The following is an 18,165-nucleotide window of genomic DNA, read 5'->3' on the forward strand; positions in this document are numbered from 1 at the left end:
GAGGGAAAGATCAATTCATAAAGGAACTCATCCAGAGAGTCTCCTTCTGCCCTCCCAGAAGGTCTGGACTCCCAAGAGTTCTCTTCTGCTCTGAGTTCCACATCCATGAACTCCATTGCCAGCCTCTGCGGTACGGCTGTTCCCCTTTTGTCTCGGTCTCTGCAGTGGTGCTACATGTCTGCTTTTCCCCTGTGGCTGGGGCAGGATTGCTAGGTTTTCTCCCTCTAGCCTCTCTGATGCTCATTATTTATGGGATGAGGCTGGAGGCAGGGCAAACATTCAGTAGCTCAAAGCATGGATGAGTCAAATCATTATCTATCCCACAACCCCAAGCAACATCAAAACCACCACAGTGACTTAGGACTTAGTGATTTAGTATGTAGTGGGGGAAATCAGAGTTGCACATGTGCACATACAGACTGTTCACAGCAACAGAGAAGAATGAGCAAAGTACATACAAGCTCCCAAGTGGGGGAATTTCAGAGGGCAGGGGAAGCCCGCCTGCACGGTCACAGTGGGGACTGGTAGAGTCCCCAGAAGAGTCTCTTCTTGGTCACATCCCCTAAAGTTAAGAGGGCGCACCCAAACACCCACGCGAGATACATTATCTGTTCACGAGTAAAAAGCACGTCCATGGAGAGGTGGAGGCACTCTCTCTCTGCCTTCCGGGTTCCCAACAGTAGCGAGTAGCCTACACCCCCAGCATGGACATTCCTGAAGTCCCCTAGGTGAGCCCCACAGGATTCCTGAGCATCTCCAGAATAGTATGCAGAGCTCATACCCAGGGCTGGACTCCTGGGCAGCGGCCCTGCCTTGGTTCCCTGGGCGCGGTGGGCGCAGGCACCAAAGCAACTCAAATATCCAGGGAAGAAGGAAGGACCAGAAAAGAAAACTTTCAGACACCTTCTCAATGTGCATTCTCAGCACCACCCGCTGGGGCAGTGGATGGTGAGAGGTGAGGGCCCAGATGAGGGAAACGAGCCACCCGGACATGTGCCCGGGCTCCCTTAACGAGGAGGCAGGTCGGGGGTGGCTGGCGGTACCCAAGCTCCGTGCTTGGCGGAGGTTACATCCGCCTCCTTCGGAGCCATGTCCTCTTACAAGCCCCAGTCCCACTAATAAGCCATTGACCTTGAGTTTGAGTCCGGGGGAACCCCAGGGGCCTTGTGACTTAACAAGAAGAAATCCTCCTCGTTTTAGCAGCAATCGTTTTTTCTCCTCTGCCCGCCACAGTGATCAAATTAACAGGCCGCTTCTCCCCGGAGAAAATGTGTCCACAGGTCCCATTTGCCTGTCTGATGGGCTTAGGGAGGGAAGGCAGGGAAGTATGTGTGTGTGCATGTGCAGCTCCCCCTGCACCCCCTTCCCCCGTTCCCCGGGAGGGTCTCTCCCACCTGGGATGGCTGCCCAGCCGGCGGCGACACCACAGGGAGGGCAGGTGCTGGAGTCTCAGCTGCAGGAGGCCTGGCAGGAGGCTGCGTACACACTGCTGCCCACTGTGCCCTCACAGCTCAGGCTGCTGGTGGGACACTTGAAGGGTTTCATGCTGCTCTCCCTCTGGATGTGCAGGTGCTCGAGCCGCCAGCGCTCCCAGGTCTTCCGAAACTCCATCTGGACCTTCCGTGGGAGAAGGAGGGAAGAAAAAGCCATCATGCAAACCAACTGCCCACAATATGGCCCCATTATTACATTAGCAGGGAAGAGAAAAAATCCACCGCATTATATTAAGAGACACAAGTCAAGGCCTCCGGGCGCCTAAATTAATATCCCAATAAAATTGTTTATTGTTGTCTCCTATTTTCTGCTTCTTCTCGGGAAAGAGCCGGGCTTGATGATCTAATTGGTCTCTTCCATCTCTAAACTCTGTGACTCGGCTAAGTACCTTTTACAATCCATCACAGTATTATTTAACGGAAGAGAAGGAGTGACAGAGAGATGCGGGGAGATGGAAGATGGGAGAGAGAAGAAAAGGAAAAGAGAGACTCTGACTTCAGAGCAAGCACTCTGCCGATTTCAGTTTGGGTGACTGAGAAGAGGGACAGCCCTCCCTGCCCCTCATGGCGTCCACACCAGACCTTTCTAAACTCCCCGAGGGCTTTTATCCAGGCCCCAGTGCCTCGTGGGGGAGGAAGAGGAGACGGGGAGAATGAGGCTGGAACTAGTAGTAGCAGTGAAGAGGGGGCTGTGGACAAGGGCTTCTCAGCCTGGATTTGCACTGATCCCATCCAGGAACTGGTCCCAAGCCACAGTGGGTGCTGCCCAGGTGAGTTCAACCAACCAGAATCCCTGCTTTGCTGGGCTTAGCGTCCCCATCAGGAAAAGCCTTCTCAAGAGAGCTGATGCTTGGGGACCAGGTTGTGGCAGCAGAAGGATACAAACCAAGTAACGCTGCAGAGCCCAAGTCACTGGAGGGCTTGTGGCAATGCCGTGGTTCCTTGTGATGGCCCATGATGCTGGTCCCCCAGACAGGCTGCTGGAACCTGCACAGCCAGCCCAGGGCATCTGGAGTGCCCTACCAGGGGATGTGCCCATATGTTTGCTTTCCAGAGCTTCTCTGATGCCCCCCCGCCGACCCCCGCCGCCTTGCCACCAGGCCTCCCCACATCAGGGTATCTGGGGCCTGGGCTCTCCCTCTCAGGCCCCAGCCACCAGGACGGCCAGCTGTCAGCAGCTGTGGGTAAGAGGCTCACTGCCAACGCCCCATCAGTCCCTGTGCAAACACCCCGCTTCTCTTCCTGCAGGGCTGCCATCCATCTAGCTAAGCCCAGCAGGGTGCCTGCTGTGGCCACATGCCTTTCCTTAAAAGAACTTTCTCTGAACTGAGTGAAGCTGAGATGGCCCAGAGCCTGCCTGCCAGGATGGCCCCAGTATCCCAGGCAGCGTCGCCAAGCCCAGGCTTGGGTGAGGGAGGGAGGCTGAGTAGACACCACCCATGGCCCCCCTGCTCCGTGCCAGTTCGATACCCGGCTGAGCGTGTGACGCGTGTGTTGACAGCTGGGATGAGGACACCCGAGGCCGGTGGTGGCCTCTGCCTGTGCAGCAGCAGGCAGGCCAGTCTCGTGGCACAGCCCTTCACTGGGGAGGTGGGGAGAGAGACGGTAAACTGAGGCACACCCATAGGAAGCCACCTCGGGACTGGAGAGGTCTCACGGATACCAGCAACAAGTCGGACAGGACCAGGACTGTGTCCCCTTCTGCCTCCCTCTCCCTCAGCACTTTTCCTGCTCCTCTGCTGTGGCCCCCGTAATGACAATTGTCATTAGAAACCATCATTCACAGGGCGCTTACAATATGCCCAGCGCTCTCCATACAGTATTGACTTTCACAGCAACTTGCTCAAAGGTAAGGAAACTGAGGTGCAGAGATTTAAGTATTTCTCCCAATCGCAGCCAGGACCTGAACCTAGATCTGGGCTGACTCCAAAGCCGGTGTCCTAACCCTTGGTCTCCTGCCGTCCATGACTCTTTTAACTCTTTTTTTGGCCATGCCCTGTGGCGGGTGGGATCTTAGCTCCCTGACCAGGGATCGAACCCACACCCCTTGCACTGGAAGCGCGGAGCCCTAACCACTGGACCGCCAGGGAAGTCCCCGCCCATGACTCTAGGCCACGCTTGTTTCTGGCCATGTCTCCCCCTCTCCCCCACACTTGGGAGGTGCACCACGAGGGCCGGGACCACACCTTCCTTCCTGGACCTCGCACAGTGCCCAGCATATATCAGGTACTCCCGATACGTGTTGTTTTAAATGAGCCAAATGAATAAATGACTAACTAAACGAGCACCTGACATTGGGTTTCTTCTATTACTGAGCTCTCACAGTGAAACAACGAAGACGACAACATGAATCCTGGACCCCTGTCCTAGCACTCCTGTCAGCATGCCTCCTCACCCTCAGTTCACCCTCATTCCTGCCTCTGATGTCCTTGGGCTGGGCACCACGCCAGGCTCTGGGATTTGGGCTGAGTTGGTAAAGCTCATTCACCTGCATTTACACTTGGGGAGAGAAGCGGTGACTGCCCCAGTTGCACAGCCGGGCAGGAGCAGAACTCAGGACCAGCACTCAGGCTCCCGAGTCACAAGAGCCACAGCAAAGCCACCCCCCAGGCCTCCCCTCCCCTGCGCCCACTCCCTGCCCACGGGCAGCTGGCACAGGCCTTGGCAGCCACGCAGGACCAATGCCAGGGCCATCTTTTCTCCTTGGGTCACAAGTACCCCGCATTGCCAAGGCAACCCTGGGCCTGGAGAACAGCTCTTATGGACAGAGGTCTCAGCCCAGGAGCCACGTGTGTTTTTGTGACCCAGTGATGGTGACATGTCTGTCCGTGGGCCTGGAGGAGCCAGGGCCTGAGGCATCTGCAGAGGGTTGAAAGGAACCGGGCAATGTGCCTGAACAAGGCAGGCTCTCTGGGCGCTCCGAGTGGGGTCTCCTGGGAGAGCCCGAGGGGTGAGACCAGCTGGGGATCTGCTCAGCAAGAACCCCCTCCCCCGACCCCAGCCACCAGGAAGCCACGGGTGGCTTCCCATGGTGGACAGGGTCCCTTTCCCGTGGTGGACAGGGTCCTTGCCTGCACGCACAGAAGGGAGCTTTCTCCTCCCAGTCAGAATTCATTTCAATCCTGACTCTGCACTATTTCCAGGCCAAACCTGGGGTGTGTCTCTGACTCTCTGATCTTCAACGTTCTCATGTGTGAGAAATGAGAATATCGAAACCAGAATTTTGGCAGCGATATTTTTTGTGGGGAGGCAGGGACAAGTACATGAGATGGTGATTTTCAAAGCCCCAAGCATGTGACTTGTAACAGGCACCACCACTTGTTCGCTCAAGACCCTCTTAACATGAGGCTGGGTCTTCCCCAAGTTCATATATGGTTAGGGCATCCTGCACGTATATGTGTGTGTGTGTGTGTGTGTGTGTGTGTGAGAGAGAGAGAGAGAGAGAGAGAGAGAGATGGAGAGACCCAGGCACAGGAAACCATACAGGGATAAGGTGCCTCCTCCACTCCAGTGCCTCAGTGGGGTGAGTAAGGATTTCAGCTGCAAAGACTGAAGAACCCCACTGCACAACCACAGGACGGCCATTGGCAGCAGCCCACCAGGGCTCCACGTCCCTCCGCAGGCCTTACCTCATTGTTGACAAAGCAGTACAAGATGGCCACCATCAGCCCCTGGAACAAGAGTCGTGTCAGCAGGAGGGAGGGGAGGGAGGCGCCCGGCAGGCAGGCCTAGTCTGAAGCTCCTGGGGCTCTGCCCCCAACATCCCCCTCCTTAGACTGGGCAGCCCAGTCAGGCCCAGAAATGGGGGTGGTGGGTTCCTTCTCCTTTCCTTTCTGGAGGACTGAGAAGACCCCTTGCTCAGAAACTGTGGAAGTTCTTCGACCACCCGCTCCTGGAGGAGGCCTGAGCTGAGAAAGTACGCCTCTGATCACACGGAATTTCCCCTGCCTGGCCCTATTCGTTCACTCAGGAGCCCCAGTGCTCCAGGCCTGTGATCTATTTGTGTGTGTGCACATGCGTGGACCCACATGCTCGTGGCCATCCCATAAGGCATTTGAGGAGCTGGGGCCAGTTCCTTATATTCCTACACCCCCATTGACATTCGCACCCCCTCAGCATCATCTAATACTAGTGGAGAGGCTCAATTCTTGGCTTTGGAAACTATGTGACCTGGAAAATCTCATTTTAACATCTCTGAGCCTCAGTTTCCTCCTTTGGAAAATGGGATAGTCCTGCACACCTCCTGGGATTCTGCTAGGATTAGCTGCACAGTGTGTGTAAAGCACCTGGCAGGGTACCTGCCGCCAGCTAGCAGCCCAGTGGGCAGCGGTTGCCATGCCAGGCTGGGTGCCCTCGGCGACATCCGGGAAGATTTCTTGTCCAATGTGCTCACAGAGAAGACTGTCCTGGGTGTCAGCATACCTGGGGACTCTGGCTCTGCTCCAACCACATAACTTGCGTAAGGGCCACTTTCCCCCCAGGCCTCAGGCTGCCTGTCTGCATGACACAGGCTGGTCCCCGCTCCATCCCCACCCTGGGACTGCTCGAGGGGGGCCCCAGGCTCGAGGTCACCTGGAAGGAGGTGAAGGAGAGCTCTGTGAACAGCTTGATGAAACGCAGCATGCCGCGGGCGTGCTCGTCCATCACGAAGGCGAAGATGACCTCGTGGGTCCCCAGCAGGGGGATGAGCGTCAACGTGGACTTGGCGAGCCTGGGGGCAGGGTGGAGGTGGCATTCCGGACCTCTCCCGTGGACTCTTCTCCCTGTTCTGTGCCCCCAACCCCCACCAAGCCCTGGTATCTCGGTCACAGACATCCTCCCCCACCGAATACCCTGGGACAGGCTGCCTGGAGGGGAGGAAGTAGAGGTGGAGACCCCCAGAAGCCCAGGGGCTGCCCAGGTACAGAGGTGAGGGCAAGGCTTGGGGTCCCAGGCCAGGCCTGGGTGGAGGAAGAAAGATCATGGAGGGATCCAGGCTCAGCACCCCAGGATCTCTGACTCTGCCGGAAGGAAGGGCTGAGGGTGCCCAGCAAAGGCAGCTCAGTTACATCACCTGCACTTGGTGTCTGTCTTGCACATGAGATTGGTCTTCAGTTTGGACACCACAATGCAGATAACCCGGACAAAGATGAGGAAGTTCACCTGCAGGGCAGAGGGAAGGGCGGCTGGAGGCCCTCTCGAGACACCCTCTCTCCCCCCTCCTCCGCCCAGTGCCACCCGGGCCCACAGCAGCTCCCACTCCCACCCCACAGCGTCACTCACCCCGATGGCAAAGAGGATGGGCAGCCGGATGATGAGCCAGTAGTTCATGTTGGAGTTCCTGGTCCAACAGCTGGAGAGGAGAGACACACGGGCACCCGGCTGGACACACAGACCCCCCCAGCTCCCAGTGCAGGCACAGGGCACACAAGGACACGTGGGCATGCAAAGTGACACACACAGACCCACATCAACACTGCCGTCAGGAGCTACCCGACAACCAGTCCCAGGACTCACACACAGAGTCCTGAATACACGTTCACAGAGACACGCACAGCCCCTTCGTTAACCTACAGTCACACTCGTGTGTGTACTCAGCATCAAACACAAAATCACAGAAACGTTTCACTCACAGTTATTACAGAAAAACCTGCAGGGGGTACCATGGACCCCACAGACCCAGCACTCTTGGCATCATACCATCCGGGGAGGGGGAGGGAGGGGGACTAGAGAACTAAATTCATAAATTTAGCTCCTGGTCCCTCAGTTTACCCTCCCAACAGGCAGCAGCTGCACACGCCAGGGGCCAAGGAAACCCACGGGGTTTGAGGACCGGGACCTCAGCATACCCCTCACCCCCTTAGAGCAGGAAAGACACTCACCCCTCATCCTCATAGAGGTACTTGACAATGCCCCAGGGGATAACAAACAGCAGGGGAACACCTAAGAGGAGAGAGGGAAAGAGAGAGGGCGGAGAGGGGCTGGCAGGCCAGAGCCACCGCTAGGCACACCCAGAGGCCTCTCCTACCAGGGCCTCTCCCGCCTCCAGCCCCTCTCCTTGCCTGGCCCCAAGCCACGCTTTCTGGCAGGTATGGAACTAGGCTGGTCTGGGTGCTTCGGAGAAGAGGCGGCAGGAACCACCCACCCCAACACCCCAGAGTCTTCCTTAGAGGTCCCCACCATGCTGGGGCTACGTCACAGTCCTCACAGCCCTCCCCCTCCCGCGGGCTAGGCACACTGTCAGGGCTGGCCCCCAGGGTCCTGGCTGAGACACAAGGACAAAGACACCAAAGTAGTGAGAGACGGGGCCAAAGAGTGGGGTAGGGAGGACATGCTGGACGAGGTGGGAACAGGCCAACTCTCTGATGCCACCCACCCCTGCATCGGCCCACCTGTCCATCTCAGTCAACTCCTCTAGGCACTGAAGCCCCTCCAGGCTCCTGCCCCTACCCCCACGCCCCTGCACGTGGCTGGGCAGAAGCCTGGACAGGAGCCCTGTCCTTGACGCTGACAGCCCAACTGACTGCACAGTGGCCACAGTAACAACAGCTACCACAACACTGCCCACATGGCTGAGGCTGGATGGTGTGGTGGGCACCCTCTAGGATGGCCTCCAACCACCCCACCCCTGGTATTCCCACCCAGGTGCGGTCCACACTGTATCCAGATTGGTCTATGTGACCAATAACGTACAGCAGAAGTGATGGCATGTCACTTCTGAGGTTAGGCTATAAAAGACGGTCTTCAAAGCTTATAAAAGGCATGTCTTGGGCTCTTTCTCTCTTAATTTGATCACTTGCCCTGGGGGACACCAGTTGCTGTGTCATGAGGGCACTCAGAGAGCCCCCTGTGGTGAGGGAGGGAGGCCTCCAGCCAACAGCCAGCCTGGACCTGAGCTTCCTGCCAACAAACTCGACAGTGAGCTTGGAAGTGGATTCTCCAAACTGTTAAGCCTTGGGATGACAGCTACCCTGGCTGACAGCTCAACTGCACCTCTCTTAGAGATCCTGAGCCTGAGGCACACATCTCAGTTGAACCCAGAATTCTGACCATAGAAACTGGGAGACATAATTGTTGTCTTAAGCAGCTAAGTGTGGGGTCATTTGTTACGCAGCATAGGTAACTAATACACTGGTTTCCAGTTCCTTGAGGACAAAGCCTCATTCATCTCCAGAGCCTCAGCGCCCATCTCACCTGGGAGCTCAATATGTGTTTGTTGACTTAAAACTGGATTGTCCATCCTCGTGTGACAGATGAGAAGATGGATAGGCAGCTTAGGAGGACACAGGTGGGACTAGAACACAGGACCACAATGCCACCACCCTCGATGGCATTCCGCACCAACTCTCTCCAGCCTGTCTCTATCAGTGCCTCTCAGGGATGGAGATGTGGGTGTCTGAGACTAGTAAGAGCGTGCATATTAAGGGGTGTGGACACGATGTGTGTGTGGTGGGGGGGGTCCATGTGTATACATGTGTGGCTTCAGGGGTCTCCCCCAGGAGCACATTTCCAGGGCAGAACCCACTTCATTGCCTTTCCCATCACCATCACCCACATCCTCAGCACACGGATGTCCACTCAACAGTAGCTACGGAGCAGCTCGTACGCCTGGAGCTACTGTGCTTGACGGTGCAGACAGCTGGGGGAAGCAGAGCGGCTCACGGCTGACCGGCGCTGTCATCAGATAGCTCTCTCCTTGGCCATTTATTTTTATATAACCCTGACCTCTCAGCATCCATGATGCTTTAGTAACAGGCCTTCATGAGATTGGACAAGAGGCAGATGGCCTGCAAAGGCTCCAGCACGTAGTGCAGAGCCTGCCACATAGAAGAGGCCCAGTGAGAACGGAATGCATGAACAAATGAGTGAGTGGGTCAGTGTATCAATGAGAGAAGGGAAGCTGTCCAGGCAAGAACATGCCAACACCCTGAGCCACACACATGTCCAGAAACCTCCATCTTAGACATCCCCAGGCACCTGCTGGCCTTCCTCTGAGACCCCACGCCAGGACTGGGGAGCACACTCATGTTATCAGCCAGACCTGGTGAACTTCATTCATTCATCAGCATCTCCTTAACAAAGTCTTTAAAAATGCAGGTACAGGGCTTCCCTGGTGGCGCAGTGGTTAAGAATCCGCCTGCCAACGCGGGAGACATGGATTCAATCCCTGGTCCGGGCAGATCCCACACGCCACGGAGCAACTAAGCCCGTGCACCACAACTACTGAGCCTGCGCTCTAGAGCCCACGAGCCACAGCTACTGAGCCCATGTGCCACAACTACTGAAGCCCGTGCGCCTAGAGCCCGTGCTCCACAACAAGAGAAGCCACCGCAACAAGAAGCCCGCGCACCGCAACGAAGAGTAGCCCCCGCTCGCCGCAACTAGAGAAAGCCTGCGTGCAGCAACGAAGACCCAACACAGCCAAAAAAAAAAAAATGCAGGTACCACTCTGCCGCCTGCAAACATGACACACTCCCTGCTGGGTTCATCCTTTGCCTGTTTAGAAAATTAACAAGAAAGACTGGAGAAAAAAGCTTGAACTAAGACACACAGAAGTGGCTCTGAGAAGTAATGATTCCCTCGTCCATCACTTGCCTCCCTCCTGTGCAGCCTCCTTGTGGTGGGTTATGGGGGCACCCGGCCGCCCGTGGACGGCAGCAGAAGCTGACATGCCTTTCGGGGATTCCCCCAACGTGTCAGAGTCCTAATTTTAATTCTTACATTTGCATTATGAAGCTAAAAGTTGTTTCCTCAGCATCTCAACATGGGCCAAGCCTCTTGACATCACAACAGAGTTCTGGGCTCTCTGTGAGTCTCTCTCTCTGTCCTTCTGTCTTTGTCCTTCTGTCTCTCTCTGTATCTCCCCATCCCAATTCCTCAAGAAAAGGACGTTATGATTGGGAAGTGGGGTGTCCCCTGGGTCCTGCCCTTTTTTGCCTCCTCAGACTCTGAGCCCCAAGCTGGGGCGTGAAGTGGTGGGAAAGGACTGGCACCCCCTTTCCCATTTCCTACTCAGAGACACTGCACCCCCCACCCCAAACCCTCCACCACCCACCCACATGCCTCTGCACACATCACACCATCCCTTAGATTGTTCCTGCCCTCGGGTCACCATGGTGACAGCACTACAGTGCTGATGCTGCTTCCCAGAATGGACAGACATGCTCCCCCACCCTGAGGACAGCCTTCCCAGGGCTCCCCTCGGTGGCCTAACTCCGCCCCCACCCCTAGCTGGCTGCAGGGCTCTCCAGCTGCCCACTGCCTGTTTGATGGCCCTAGCAGGATGAAGAGGCCTGGGAGGGAAGGAAGGCCAAGCAGGGAAGGGCTGGGCCCTGGCGGAGGAGGGAGGAAGGGTAGGAGCAGGAAGCTGTGTGCAGAGGCCAGGCCCACCTGCCCACCTGTGCAGAGGCCTGAGATTGCACGGCCAGGCCCTCAGGGGCTAAAGAGATGCAGTGCAGGCCAGAGAACCCTGTGTGACAGGCGATGGGGCCCAGGGCCGGGGAGTCGGGAGGCCTGGTTCCAAGGCCTGCTCTGTCTGTAAGGCCCTGCCCTCAGGACACTGATCACGTGAAAGCCCCTTTCAAGGTACTCTAAATGGGGCCGTACAGTATGCAGTAGCCTAAGAGCACCAGCAACAAGGGATGAAGTGTGAGGACAGGGACAGGGAGACCGAGAGGGCCAGACAGAGCACAGAGCCAGGGGCCAGGCAACCCGAGGCAGCTTCCCGAGGGGGTGGGCTGGACCGGGCACAGCCTTGCAGAGGCTCAGGGGCAGGAGGGGACATCAAGGGAGGAGCATGGAAGTCCCCAGAGGTCAGGGGGCAGCCCGAGGCAGGCAAGAGGAGTGAGTGAGTGTGTGGCAAGCGGGAGGAGGCAGGCAGGTCCTGTGGTGTGGGAGGCCCAGAGACGGGCCCGCTCCTGGCTCCATCCTGGATGGGCACCGTGGGCCCCTCGAGAGGAAGCGCTGTTACATCTGTTTCCGGGGTAGGAAGTGGAGGTGAGGGGCCGCTAGAGTGGGTGTCTCAGATCTTGCCCCATCCTACCCCTGTTCTCATCGGAATCCCCCATGGCGAGAGGCAGAAGCACAACCAGAAATGTTCCAGCAAAAAAAAAGACACAATGGTTCTTGGCAGACTTTTTCGGCTAGAACATTTCCAGTTGGGCTCCAGGCACATCCAGGGTCCACCCTTTCCTCAGCTGGCTTCCGGCCGACCCCCCTCCCTTACTCGGCTCTCCTCTGAGCCATCCTCTCATCATCACATGACAGAGCCATAGCCCCTCAGCCCGCACCCCCAGGGACCCCCCGCCATGAGGCTCAGGACCCTCCATTTCCCTCAGGGGCTGCGTTGCCCAGGACGGGATGTGGGGCTCTATCCCCAAAGAGTCTTGGCAGCGGGGATCTTTGAGGCCGGTGCCATGACAGCCAATGGTGTGCATCGTGTATCTGGCCAGATCGGGTGAAGGCCTCTGCTTCCTTTAAGGGAGGAGAGTCAGGCAAAGGCGTGGGGATGGGGGACAATGGCTTGACAGCGCCATGGGCAGCGAGTCCTGTGCCCAGGACGGGGTTCTCCAGTGGGCCCCATAGCTTGGCCCAGCAGTGTGTTCTGAGTACCAAGTTGGCCTCCTGGGGTAGCCTGAAGGCAGCAATTCCAAGAGGGGTCAGGGTCTCCCACCCCCCCACCCCCCATGCTCAGTCGGGGCGGGGGAGTGAAATGAATGACAGCTGGCCTTACCCCAGCCTATGCTCAGGTAGAGCCTGAAGATGCGCTGCTCGGAGAAGACAGCGAAGGCCAGCAGCGTGTACAGGTACACCCCCTCCACCAGGAGCCAGTAGTAGTTGGCCGCCACGCAGTACTGCATGAGCAGGAAGGCCAGGCGGCAGCCCAGAGAGTCCTGGGGGCAGAGGAAGGGTCCCCAGGGGACAACAGCTCTGCCCCTGCCTCTCTCGACCCTGCTCCCAGTCGCCCCAGCTGCAATCCTGCCGTGGTGAATGCAGGGTGACAGAGCTGACAACCTCCACCAGAGCCAGTGTTAAGAACTTGACCTGCTTTAGCTCATCGGATCCTCGCTATCCCTGATGGAGGAAACTAATATTATCCCCATACAGGTGAGAAAACTGGAGTCCCGAGAAGTTAAATCACTTGCCTAAAAGTTAGCTTGGAATTCAAACCCAGGTCTGTCTCCAAAAACCACTCGCCTGAGTCAAACAGAACTCCCTAAGGGCAGGGCAGTAACTCCCTTCTTAGGCTGGGGGCTCCCCAGCGTGGACAGCCTCTGCCTACCTCTCCCATCACACTGGGGGCTCCCTGAGGACCAGGCCTGGGAAGCTCTTGCCTTTCTTTGTACCAGGCCTGGGTGGGGTGGGGGAGACAGACTTTCATGGACTGTCCACCCCCTCCCCAGGCCCTCCATGGACACACCACACACCTGGTAGGAAAGGAGCCCATCCCACTGGTGCTGTTGGGCGGCCGTGCTGTACATCCACTTGAGGGCTGCATCCTTGATGAAGACGGACAGTGCTCGGAGGATGAAGGATGCAAACAGGTTCAGGTGGATGTAGTTTCGGGTACAGTGCAGGTGTCTGCAGGAGAAAGCAGGGCCCGCCCTGACACAGTGGCCGACACTTCTGCTCCAAAACCCCCGGTTCTCAGGCCAAAGCACACCTCAGGCATGTGTCCAGCTCTGGGACCATGCTCCTGTCTTTCTTCCTCTGGATGCCCTTCTTTCCTATAACCTTGAAAATCCTTTGGGTCCAACTCAAATCCTGCCTGGCCATGAAGTCTCCAGCTGTGTGGTTACTGCCACCCCCAACCCCATCCACACTCTATCTTTTCTCTGCTGCATCTTCTCTTCTACAAAGTCACATGTAACCCAAGTGATTTGTGCGAGGACCACTGTCCCCAATGGGGACTTGCTTGGCTTCTTGATGACGGCCCATGTCTAATATGCCTCCAGGCTGCCTTACAGAGGCAGAGTGAGGCTAAGCATACGGCAGGAATTCAAAAAGTATTGGATACAACTTCAACATCCTTTCACGCAAAAACACATAGCAAACTGGAAATATGAGGGCATTTCTTAAACCCAATAAGGGCTATCTAGCCAAACAGGAGCAAACATCATTCTCACCTGAAAATTTTTAGAAAGATTCCCTTTAAAATCAGGAACAAAATTAGGATTATCCAGCTGTAAGATCTACTTACATCACATCTACTCAACTTTGTAATACAGATCCTAGCCACTGTCAGAAGGCAAGGAGAAAAATGCATAAGAACTGGAAATAAAGACACAAAACTGTCATCATTTGTAGATGATAGACGATCTTCACAGGAAATCCAAGAGAATCAACACACAAATTATTAGAACTAATCAGAGTTCATTCAATAAGGTTGCTGATATGTACGTTTATGTACATCAGCAATAAACAATTAAAAGTAAATTTAAAAAATTCATTTGCACTATTTTTAATTGGCTACCTAGAGATAAGTCTAACAGAAGAAGGCACGATTTCTATGGAGAATACAGTAAAACGTGCTTAAAATTATTAAAGAAGATGCAAATTAACGGGAGATTCACCAGATTCATGGATAGAAAGACTATCTTGAAAGTGTCTATTCTCTTCACAGTAACCAATAAATTCAATATAGCGATAATAAAAATTCCAACAGTTTTTTGATGGAAATTTTAAAAACTTATTATAAACAAGGGCCAAGAATATTCCAGACGCTCCTAAAGAACCATAATGTAGGGGCCCTTGCTATAAGAAAACCAAGTTGTTTTTATTTTTTGGCCATACCGCACGACATGCAGGATCTTAGTTCCCCGACCAGGGTTTGAACCCATGCCCCCTGTAGTGGAAGCGTGCAGTCTTAACCACTGGACCGCCAGGGAAGTCCCAAGAAAACCAAGGTTTTTGACGAATCTATAGTGGTTAAGGCACCATAGCACAGGCAAAGGGACAGATAACTAGACCAATGAAAAACAATCCACATGACAGAGACCCACTCAGGCACAGACGATGCTTGCTGCAGGGCAGAGCAGGCACTGCTCTCAATAAATGGTCCTGATGCAATCAACATGTATACATGGAATATGTATACATGGAAAAATGAAATTAAATCTCTTGTTTTCACTACAGACAAATGTAAGTTCCAGGTTCACCAAACAGCCATAAGGGATGTGCAAAACTTATGACCCTGGGATAAGGAAAGGTTTCTTAAACAAGATCATAAAGAAATTTGGCCTTTGGGAAAAAAAAATTGATAAATTTTTTTATCAATTGGAAAAATGAATTTTTATCAATTGATAACACTTACTGATATATTTATCTTATCAATAAAGCCAGATACATTGATATATTTCATTCCATTAAAATTAAGGACTTCTGTGCATAAAAGGCACCATAAAGCGAGTGAAAAAATAAACAAACCCCAGGCTGAGAGGATATAGCCTGGGTTACTATCCAGAATATACAAGGAGTGCCTAAAATAAAAAGAAAAAGCCAAATAAGCCAAAAAAAAAAGTGAGCAAAGGATACGAACAAGCAATTCACAGAATGAAACATAAAAAGTATGCTAGATCTCTCCAGGAATCAGTGATATGCAAATTAAAATCATAGTGAGATATTTCACACACTTCAGGTTAGCAAGAATTAGGTCTGAAAATAGGAAATATTGGTGAGGATGTGAAGCCAACGGAACTCTCATGTATGACCAGTAAGAGGGCAAACTGGCATGACCACTTTGGAGAACTTCACAACGCCTAATAAATTTGCAACAGCACGCTGTATTCAGACCAGGCAATTCTACTCAGAGGCATGTGCCCCCGGAGAAACGCACAAGGGGTCATGGGTAAGAATGTTCATTGTAGCAAGGTTTATAATTCAGAGAAGAAAAAAAAGAGAAACACGTCAAATGTCCATTAAAAGGATAACAAATAAATAAACTGTAATATATCATACAATGGAGTGACACTTAAAATGAATGAAACACAACTGCCTATATCAATGTGAAAGAACCTCACAAAAACATAATGTCAGGCCAAAAATAACTGCTGAAGAATATGTCCAACATGCCATTAAAATATGCAAACCCCACACTATATATTTGTATAGATACTTAGAAATGTGGTAAAAGTACAGAGAGATGCATGGGAATTATAAGTGGCCCCTCAGGGGTTCCCTCTGGTGAGGAGGGAGCGTTACTCGGGGAAGCTTAACCGCGCGGTGGGCTTTAGTTCTTGGGCTGGATGGTGTGTGTGCACAGGTGATCATAGTATCTATCAGCCACTGTATTTTCAGATCTCTGAACATTGCATAATAAAAGGAGAGAATATTCTCAGTGAGGGCATTTATTAAACACTGACTGTGTGCCCAGCCCTGACTGTGCCAGAAGCCATGGGGACCACAGGAGGAATGTCACCTCTCCTGTTCCTGCTGGCTGCTGTCCTGAGCTCCCTACCCTCGGAATCCCTCCTGCCCTTGAACCCAGCCCTCCTGGCCCACCGCCATCAGTGCAGAGGGCATGGGAAGAGCCCGGTACTCTGGAAGGAATGGCTCATCTAGGTTAGACCTAGGAAAGAAATTTTCCATAGGAGCTGACAAGCTCCAAAGAGCGCAGAATCTCTAACCCCGAGGTCTTCTCTAAAATCATACTGAATTCCCGATGATTTGTTACACACGCTCACCGGAGAGGACTTCTGCCACTCCTGTCACCCACGGTTAAGGTGTGGAGCGCGTGCTTTGTGTGTGCATGTGTAGTGTTTGTTTTTCCTTTTTTGCAGTATTACACGCACACATTTACACAGCACAGATTAGACTAAGTACACAGTGTGGTAGCCTGCGTTTTCAGCCTCATCAGTCTACCACATAGATGGTGTGGGTTCTCTGGACATCTCTTAGGAGAGGAACCCGCTGCACTGCTGTTTCAGCTTGGTGCCCCCTCCTCTATCTGGGGACAGGACGGCAGGTAAGGCTGAAGCAGCCCCCTTACCTGAAGCCCAGGAGGATGGCCGAGGCGATGACCAGTGCGGAGAAGGAGAGTGCGTAGCCCACCGTGTAGATGACGTAAAGGGACAGGAGCTGCTGCTCCGGGGAGTTCTGTGTGCACACGGGGGACACAGTGTACAAGGGGTGGCCCACAACCCTCCTCTCCCACATTCTTCTTTCCCACGGGGCAGAGGTGGGGCCCCAACGCAGCCCCACTGGGATCCTGGAACTAAGAAAGAGAATAGCCTACGGTGATGGTCCTCGGATTTCTAGGGCCCTGTTCCAAGGCCAGAGAGGTGAACGCACACCACCTCTGTCCAGAAAGCATGGTGTGCAAAGCCCGAGAGGCAGGGGGATGGGCAGATGGCCACAGACCCACTCGCCAGATGCCCAGGTCCCTGCTCCCAGGCAGCTGGCACCCTGCTGCCCCCCAGCTCGCCGGCTCAACTCACTTGGTCCCCTCGCTTGGACTCCTCGCACTCGGACAGGTCCCTCCAGGGCAGGCTCGAGTTGTCCTTGTGCAGCCACAGGCCATCGGTGGTGCAGAACCGGTACACGTGACCCTGCAGCACTGGGGCGGAGACACGCAGGAGCTGAGCCTCGTCCCAAGGCCACCTGCCCCTCACCCCTCTCCACCCTGGGGGTCACCCCAGCTGCCCCAGAACTGACCCCTCTGCGCGCGCGCGCGCGCACACACACACACACACACACACACACACACACACACACACACACACACACACCCGGGCCTTCCTCTCCTGCCATGTGCCTGTCTGACCCACCCTCAGCCTCTCCTCTCAGCCACCCTGGAATGCAGCTTGACGAATTCACACTATTGAGATGAGACCGCGCTAGCCCATTTCCACACCCCTGCCTCAAATCGTGCTACGGACAAGGTTTGGTGCTGACGAGCAGTGGCCCCAACAGACCCACAGCCACCCTCTGAGACTGCTGATTCACAGAACTCAGGCCCCACCTTCCCGGGCAGAGCAGACCCCAGGAACAAAGAGCTCTTGAGAGAAAGAAGGAGACCCAGCCTCATCCTCAGGGAGCCCCGGTCTGAGGGGAGACACAGCCCTGCCCTTAAGAAGTTCTCATCTGATGGAGGAGACCTAGTCCTAGTCTCAAAGATCATCTGATTTAAAAGGAACACAGAGTCAATGGCAGAGACATAGCCCTTAGAGACACTCTGTTCCAAGGGGTAGTGGTGCGGGGAGGGAAGACCAGCTCTTCCCTTCAAGTAGCTGGAGATGGAGACTGTCCTTGGAGACCTCCCAGGCTGACAGTGGGGAGACATCCAGCCCCTGGCCTCAAGGAGCTCCCAGTCTGAAGGAGGAAGGAAGCACAGTCCCTGGCTTCAGAGAATCAAGACTCTCACAGAAAACAAAAACCAAAAAGTGCAGAAAAGAATAACATAAATGCAAACCGAGAGAGAGCAAACACAGGCCCAGCAGGGCTGGGGGTGGGATGTCCCTGTGTCCACTCACATCCCACCTGGGCATCTGGCGCTGAGGCGACCACCCTGCCGTGCCTCACTGTCTGCCCACCCAGGGAGGGGGTGGCTTGCGGCCCCAAGTTTGCAGTGAGATCACAAGAGGGGACAGGGGATTACTTGTGTCTGAGAGGAAATGTAAGTCTGACCCCAGGGCCAGGAAACTGGGGACAAAAGTGGGGAGAGATTTAGTACAGGGGGGATCAAGGAGGGGAGCTG

At 54.5% G+C, this 18,165-nt stretch overlaps 2 protein-coding genes across 4 annotated transcripts in view; one reads left to right on the top strand and one right to left on the bottom strand.

Moving 5' to 3' along the window:
* SAYSD1 (SAYSVFN motif domain containing 1) overlaps positions 1 to 1,797 on the top strand; it is a 38,727-nt gene extending 36,930 nt beyond the window's left edge. For all 3 annotated transcript variants that reach the window (XR_010946844.1, XR_010946842.1, XR_010946845.1), the window contains one exon: positions 1,570 to 1,797. The gene's annotated coding sequence lies outside the window, so the exon portion shown is untranslated. The remainder of the gene's footprint in view (positions 1 to 1,569) is intronic.
* Positions 1 to 18,165, bottom strand: part of GLP1R (glucagon like peptide 1 receptor) — a 37,613-nt gene that overhangs the window by 4,402 nt on the left and 15,046 nt on the right. The window contains exons 4-13 of the mRNA XM_067753079.1: positions 16,907 to 17,025; positions 16,459 to 16,565; positions 12,899 to 13,052; positions 12,205 to 12,364; positions 7,355 to 7,415; positions 6,756 to 6,825; positions 6,547 to 6,635; positions 6,066 to 6,204; positions 5,123 to 5,164; positions 1,395 to 1,617 (exon numbers count right to left, since the gene is read on the bottom strand). Coding sequence (XP_067609180.1) covers positions 1,450 to 1,617; positions 5,123 to 5,164; positions 6,066 to 6,204; positions 6,547 to 6,635; positions 6,756 to 6,825; positions 7,355 to 7,415; positions 12,205 to 12,364; positions 12,899 to 13,052; positions 16,459 to 16,565; positions 16,907 to 17,025 — 1,109 coding nt within the window. The 3' untranslated portion in view covers positions 1,395 to 1,449. The remainder of the gene's footprint in view (positions 1 to 1,394; positions 1,618 to 5,122; positions 5,165 to 6,065; positions 6,205 to 6,546; positions 6,636 to 6,755; positions 6,826 to 7,354; positions 7,416 to 12,204; positions 12,365 to 12,898; positions 13,053 to 16,458; positions 16,566 to 16,906; positions 17,026 to 18,165) is intronic.

This window comes from Pseudorca crassidens, chromosome 10 (genome assembly GCF_039906515.1).
Source record: "Pseudorca crassidens isolate mPseCra1 chromosome 10, mPseCra1.hap1, whole genome shotgun sequence".
In the NCBI taxonomy this organism is placed as follows: domain Eukaryota; kingdom Metazoa; phylum Chordata; class Mammalia; order Artiodactyla; family Delphinidae; genus Pseudorca; species Pseudorca crassidens.